The following is a 6,662-nucleotide window of genomic DNA, read 5'->3' as shown; positions in this document are numbered from 1 at the left end:
TGCCAGGGCGATAGAAGTGCAATGTATCGATAGTTGGCTGTGTTGCTAGCCAAAACCATCGATGCTTTCAACTGTTGTATTTTATTTATATTCAGAGTATATTAAGTGAAGAGAGATCAGAAAGAGAATTTTTCAGATCATTATAAGCTGACCAAAACAGCAATTCAGTTGGCTCTTTTATAAAATTAGTTGAAATATCATATGATAAATTGCAGCGCCAGTAAATTCAAATTTGAATCAATTTTTGTAGTGCTGTAAAATGTCAGTTTTAGCTGTGATATTTACACAAACACAACACGTTAATTTGAACCGGTTATTTAAATTTTTCCAAATCCCACGATCTGGCACCGCCATACACGGTTATCTAGCCGAACACAGTGAAGGAGTGAAAGAGACAGGGAGTAGGTGCGACTGCTGATAACGCTCGCTGTGAATTGTGGTCCCATTGTGAATATAGTCGACAGCGCCATGCCAAACCCTCAAGTGGAAGATCTGAGTGTCACTTTGGAAAGGAAGCCGATTTTGCCGAAGCCCCCAGCCTTCATTAGCTACAACATGGTGCACAAGCTGGAGTGCAAGCAGAAGCGCGAAATAACTGTAAGCCAACAAAACTAAGTTTATTTAAGAACATGAATGTACATTTGTTTATCTACCTATGAATCTAGGTGCCCGTTCCAACCGCACCGGGGACAGCGACGGCCGGCGGCGAGCCGCAGCCGCCGAAATGCCAGTGGCAGTCGCCCAGCATGCTGATCGTGTTCGATGGGGGAGATCTGAACAGCGCCCGGCACCATCTGCTGAGCTCGCTGCAAGATCCGTTCCGCAAGCACGCGGTGGCCACGGTGCTCATCCAGGAGAGCGTGCGCGAAGTGTTCAACGAGCTGCTGATCGGGAGCATGAAGCCGCTCGACCCGAAGATCTACAATCATCCCAACTACGTGCGCTCCAAGGCCAAGCTGGCGCAGTGCAAGGCCGAGACGATTGTCGGTGACCCGAAGGTGGTGCCGGCGCATGCCTCGCCCACATTGGTGTGCGATCTGACGGACAATTTCCTGGGCGATGAGCCCACTGGCATCATCACCATGCACACATTCCGCACGCCCAGGGACGCCACGCAGGTGCTCCAGAAGGAGACGATCAAGTACAGCTTCGTCAGCATCTGGAACGAGAAGGTGGCCAGCGCCTACGAGATCTGCGCCCTGCTCAAAAACGAGATCTTCATGATCAATTGCTTCAACGTCGACCTGACGCCCATCCTGCCCAAGGGCGATAACTTCACCACCGATGTGAAAATCGATAAGGGCTACCATTACGAGCGCCTCACCATCAATCAGAAGCGCAAGATCATTGTCTTTGCAGTGGGCACGATCTTTGCCAATTGAAATGCCATCCAAATACTCCAGCATGTATATACATGTGTGTACATAATGTATATATGTACATATATAAATATACATATATTCCAATTTCTGTTTTTTTTTTAATAAATGTAATTGTATTTCATTTGCTGAAGTTGTTTCTTATCAGATTAGTTTCTTATGAGATAAGCAACAATTAAGCTGTTATAGCTGGTACGTGCGGCGCTGACTGACTAGCATATACCCTACATGCATTGTACAAAACACAAACAGATTAACTCTGTTCTTATCAAGCATTTGCAAGCAGGTATGCTCGACTAGCATATACTCTGTAATTAGTAGACAAAATACTTTCGTCTATCGATGATAAAAATGAGGGACCTGCCAATACCCTGTAGGCATATTTTTATATACATTTATTTCTATTTTCTAACAATGAACAGCTGAAAATTCCGACTAGCAGATACCGTCTAGGTAGCACATAAAAATAAACTTACACACATGTAATTAATCAACTTGTATAGCCTACTTATATCTAATACCTATCATTGATACTTTACAAACCAATAACGTGCTTAGAAACAGATCGACCCCACTTCTTTGGCCACATTTTCAATGGGCATCGACTCACACTCTTTTCGGCTCAGGGGGTGTGTATTTGTTTGCTCAACTAGGTCGTTGTCATCTGCCTAAATATATAAAAATTTATATATATTTAACATGCCTCAAGCGTTTCATCGGAGCTTTGCCCGATTGACAGTTTCTTTCTAATTAGTTGACTCACTCAAATATAACAATTATTTATATGCTAATTGTTCAAATAATGCGAAATGAAAGCCAGCAGCTGGGTCAACTGTTTTATAATTTTTCATTGAACCTATATACATATATGAAACGAGAGCAGGTTTAACATTTTAAGCAAGAATTTGCTGAGAACCTGTTTCAGCAAAGATTTTTATACATTTTAATGTCAAAGATGCGTTGTGCTAAAGTCAAAACAGCACACGATACCATAATTTCGACTTGTAGATAAGATAAGTTTACTTTTATCTACAAATGTATAAAAATATATATGTATTATATATTTACCTTGATGAATTAACATGACAAGACAAAATTCTTTATAATATAAGATAATACACAATTAAACTTTAGCATTATCATTAGTAAGGTGTATGACATTACATTGAGCAAAGCGTATTCAAAGTTCGTTAAGTTTACAACGAAACTTTTCCCGATTGGCTGCCCCTTTTAATGAATATGCATATGTATGCATTTCGTATTGCGCACTTACAGTCACATAGATATGCGCAAACTGACACATCGCTGGGCGTGTGTACGTGTGTGGGAAGTAAAAGTAAATGTAAACAATGGCTAAGTATTAGTTGCTGGTGCTTAACGAAGAGAGAGAGACAGAAAGAGAGAGCGAGCGCAAGCGAGCATGAGAGTATAGAGTGTGTGAGTGTGAGTAACCATTCACTTCTTGGAGTTGTTGCTGCACTGCTTTCCTAAGCCAAAGCTGCTACTGAAAGACGGAGAGGCGAGGAAAACCGAGAGACAGAGAGTGAGAGAGAGCGCGCGCGCTAGCAAGAGAGTGACACAACAACAACAGCAGTTATATATCGTTTTTATTGTGTTTAGATTTAGTTGTTGCTTTTGCTTTGCTTTGGCTTTGCTGCTGTTGCTGCTGCTGGTGGCCAAACGGTTCAGTCGCTGCCAGCCGCAGCTGTTGGTGAGTTGTCTTTGGCCCTGGTCGTATGTGTATTATTGTTGTTGTTGCTGGTGCTGGTATTGGAGCTGCTGTTTCTGCTGCTGCCGTTGGAAAAGAAAAACGGAAAAGAGAAAATGTGCTGGCAATTGACCAATTAATAACTGCAGCGCGTAAAAGAAAAAACGAAACATTTCAAGGCGATTATTATTAGAATTAGATTTTGGAAAAGTCAACTACAACCACAACAACAAGAACAAGAACAAGAACAACAGCAACAGAAGCAGAAATGCCGCCGCATCGCTGGACAGATGAGACGCGTGACGCCACTTGCTACTATGATAATGTGGCAACAGCAGCAGCTGGTGGCGCCTCCGATGCGGATGACGATGACACCGAAGTGGATGACGAGCGTCAAGCGCTCTGCGAAGCCGATGTAGACGGCGACCGTCCGCTGATACGAGGTAAGTCCAATTGGCATAGTCATATTGGAGTCCAATTCATCATTTCTGCTTTTCCAGCTGGCCAGACGGACCACAGCGGCAGCAGCAGCTGCGGCCTGCTGCAGTCGCGTCACATCTTCGGGCTGATGGGCTTTCTGGGCTTCGCTGTTGTCTATGCCATGCGCGTGAATCTGTCGGTGGCCATTGTGGCCATGGTCAACCAAACGGCCATTCCGCACAGCAACAGCTCCGTGTTGGCCAACGATACGTGCCCGATGCCGCCGGCTCCGACGCCGAACGGCTCCTTCTGGCAGTCCCTGTCCACGCCCGCTGAGGGCGAGTTCGTGTGGGACGAGGCGACGCAGGGCCTGGTGCTGGGCAGCTTCTTCTACGGTTACGTGCTGACCCAGGTGCCCGGTGGCCGCATGGCCGAGCTGGTTGGCGGCAAACGCATCTACGGCTACGGCGTGCTCATCACGGCGATATTCACGCTGCTGACTCCGCTGGCTGCACACTGGAACCTGCCGCTGCTGGTGCTGGTGCGCGTCCTGGAGGGCATGGGCGAGGGCGTCACCTATCCTGCCATGCACGCGATGCTCGCCCACTGGATACCACCGCTGGAGCGCAACAAGTTCGCCGCCGTCGTCTATGCCGGCTCCAACATTGGCACCGTCATCTCCATGCCGCTGACAGGCTGGCTCTGCTCGCAGAGGTTCCTGGGCGGCTGGCCGTCGGCGTTCTACATCTTTGGACTGCTGGGCCTGGTGTGGTTCGTCTGCTGGATGTACCTGGTGTACGACCGGCCCAGCGAGCATCCGCGCATCTCGCGCAAGGAGCGCGCCTACATCGAACGCTCGCTGCAGCACGTACAGCAGCTGCAGCAGCACCAGCACCACCACCATCACCAGCAGGTGGCGGACGAGGATGTCCTGGAGGATGAGCATGATGAGCCGGAGCCGGCGGCCATTCAGGAGGATGCCATACCCTGGCGCTCGCTGCTCGGCAGCGTTCCGCTGTGGGCCATTCTGCTGACGCAGTGCGGCCAGAGCTGGGCGTTCTACACACAGCTAACGGAGCTGCCCACCTACATGAGCAACATCCTCCACTTTGACATCCAGTCGAATGCCCTGCTCAATGCCGTGCCGTATCTGACCGCCTGGTTCGTGGGCATCGCCTGCTCCGCCCTGGCGGACTGGATGCTCGCCCGTCGCTACATCTCCCTGCTGAACTCGTACAAGCTGTGGAACAGCATCGCCTCGGTGGTGCCGTCGCTGGGTCTGATTGGCATCATCTACGTGGGCTGCGACTGGGTCTGGGTCACCTTCATGCTGGCCGGCGTGGGCTCGTTCGGAGGCGCCGTCTACGCGGGCAATCAGATGAATCACATTGCGCTCAGTCCCCGCTATGCGGGCACCATGTACGGCATCACCAACTCCGCGGCGAACATTTGCGGATTCCTCGCGCCGTATGTCATCGGATTGATAATCAACCATCGGGAGACGCTCACCCAGTGGCACATTGTCTTCTGGCTGGCAGCTGGCCTCAATATTGCCGGCAATTTCATTTACCTGATCTTCGCCAGCGCCGATGAGCAGAAATGGTCCCTGACCCAGACCCAGACCGAGACCCAGACACGGACACGGACACGAGCACGGACTTCAGGAGCCACTCGACCTTTGCGCATCTAGCGACGGCTCCGAGCGCCCAACAGCTGCACAAAGTCGAATCGCTTTAAATTAGTTAGGGCATAAGCATGTGTGATAATTCCGTGTGGAATAATTTCTTAAGTTCCCAACCAGAGGATGGCGACGACGACACAGTATTCCCCCTCCCAGTCCTCAGACTCGCTACACTCTCCACTCGGTTTCCAAGGTATCCCTGAACGAGCTCTCAGTTCTCCTCACTAATTGGAAACTTTTTGCTCACTTCCCGGCTTCCAGCTCAATGTTATCCAAGCTCTTCCAGTCCCTTTCCAATGGCTTACAAATTCCGAAACTCATTTGTTAGATGCGCTCCCTGGTTTTCTGTTATTTTCCAGTAGCTCAGAATTATCCACACTCCTTCAGTGATTTCCAGTCAGTTTCCAATAGCTATGATCACTTCCAGCTGCAATATTTGCTCTTCCACTACACTTACATTTTCCAATAACGAAAACGTATCGGCTATAATCAATTTCAGCCGTTATTTTACCAACTCCAATGGCTTCCAGTATCTTAAAGATCTTTCAATCTCATCAAGTCACTTTCCAATAATTCCCAATTAGTAGTATTTGCGGCACTTGAAATGACTCTCAATAACGCTTCCAATGCCTTCCAGTCGCTTTATGGGCTATGTGCAACTACAGCAGAGCTTATAGCGTTCAAAAGTTGAAACTCCAAGCTATCTAAGCTCTTTCAGTAACTTTCCAAAACATGCCAACTATATACTTCCAAGGTCTTCTTTTTACTGAATTTCCAGTGCTGAATATGGTGCTTCCAGTATCGAGGACTTTCAGTCCTTTCATACGTTCCACTGGCTATGACTTCCAGTCTATTCGGTGGCAACTTCAATAGTTGCTATCCATCTTATTTATGTATATCAAATGTAGCTCCAATTGATCCCCAGCCAGGTTAACAAAATGGCTATCAACTATGGTTTCGTCCACTCTATAAATTTTGGAGTGGGAACAGCAACCAGACAGACAGACAGACAGATATCGCTCTTAACAACGGACTGTGTTTTGCTAGATGTTTTTCTTTTATATATATATAACAGTACATACCTATACATATACATATATACTATATATACAACATAGGCACTAGAGTTGACCTATAACTATATAGCTTTAGCAACGAAATTTTACGAACTATACATATACCACATATACAGGATGTATTCCGATATAACTATATACATATACAAATACATATATATATATATATATTATATACATTTATGCCTTAAGACTATATAAATTATGTGTACATAGCACCAAGAGAGGCATTTTAATGCCTCACATCGATATAAATTATTCAAGAATAAAGTCGCACAAACATATCGTCAATGTGATTGGTACTAGTGAGTAGTATTAGCGATTGGCACCACATTTTAAAATTCTGTTGAGAATTCAAAATGGAATTGAAGATTTCCAATTGGACTTTGCCTTACTTC

The 6,662-nt window shown here is 46.6% G+C and overlaps 2 protein-coding genes and 1 long non-coding RNA gene across 3 annotated transcripts; 2 read left to right on the top strand and 1 right to left on the bottom strand.

Moving 5' to 3' along the window:
* The first annotated feature begins 255 nt into the window (after window positions 1-255).
* LOC108618753 (uncharacterized) lies at window positions 256-1,503 on the top strand. Its single transcript, XM_018014875.2, has 2 exons — window positions 256-597; window positions 666-1,503. The coding sequence occupies exons 1-2, from the start codon at window positions 469-471 to the stop codon at window positions 1,380-1,382; spliced, it is 846 nt and encodes a 281-aa protein (XP_017870364.1). The 5' UTR covers window positions 256-468; the 3' UTR covers window positions 1,383-1,503.
* On the bottom strand, window positions 594-2,307 carry LOC149267805 (uncharacterized). Its single transcript, XR_016270954.1, has 2 exons — window positions 2,143-2,307; window positions 594-2,047 (listed from the first exon to the last, which is right to left on the bottom strand). It is a non-coding gene; the product is annotated as an uncharacterized LOC149267805 (long non-coding RNA).
* A 339-nt stretch (window positions 2,308-2,646) lies between these two features.
* On the top strand, window positions 2,647-6,555 carry MFS10 (major facilitator superfamily transporter 10). The gene is made up of 2 exons (XM_018014862.2): window positions 2,647-3,530; window positions 3,588-6,555. Exons 1-2 carry the CDS (start codon window positions 3,356-3,358, stop codon window positions 5,195-5,197), a joined length of 1,785 nt encoding a protein of 594 aa, XP_017870351.1. The 5' UTR covers window positions 2,647-3,355; the 3' UTR covers window positions 5,198-6,555.
* Window positions 6,556-6,662: the final 107 nt, after the last annotated feature.

The sequence above is a fragment of the Drosophila arizonae genome, chromosome X, assembly GCF_054131065.1.
Source record: "Drosophila arizonae isolate 15081-1271.41 chromosome X, UAZ_ARI_1.0, whole genome shotgun sequence".
In the NCBI taxonomy this organism is placed as follows: Eukaryota; Metazoa; Arthropoda; class Insecta; order Diptera; family Drosophilidae; genus Drosophila; species Drosophila arizonae.
Note: the sequence above shows the minus strand (reverse complement) of the source record. Positions and strands in the feature narration are given on the sequence as shown.

Coding starts and splice junctions, on each gene's coding strand:
- MFS10 (XM_018014862.2), top strand. CDS start 3,356: ATGCCGCCGCATCGCTGGACAGATGAGACGCGTGACGCCACTTGCTAC. Junction 3,531..3,587: donor CGACCGTCCGCTGATACGAG/GTAAGTCCAATT, acceptor CTGCTTTTCCAG/CTGGCCAGACGGACCACAGC.
- LOC108618753 (XM_018014875.2), top strand. CDS start 469: ATGCCAAACCCTCAAGTGGAAGATCTGAGTGTCACTTTGGAAAGGAAG. Junction 598..665: donor AGCAGAAGCGCGAAATAACT/GTAAGCCAACAA, acceptor CTATGAATCTAG/GTGCCCGTTCCAACCGCACC.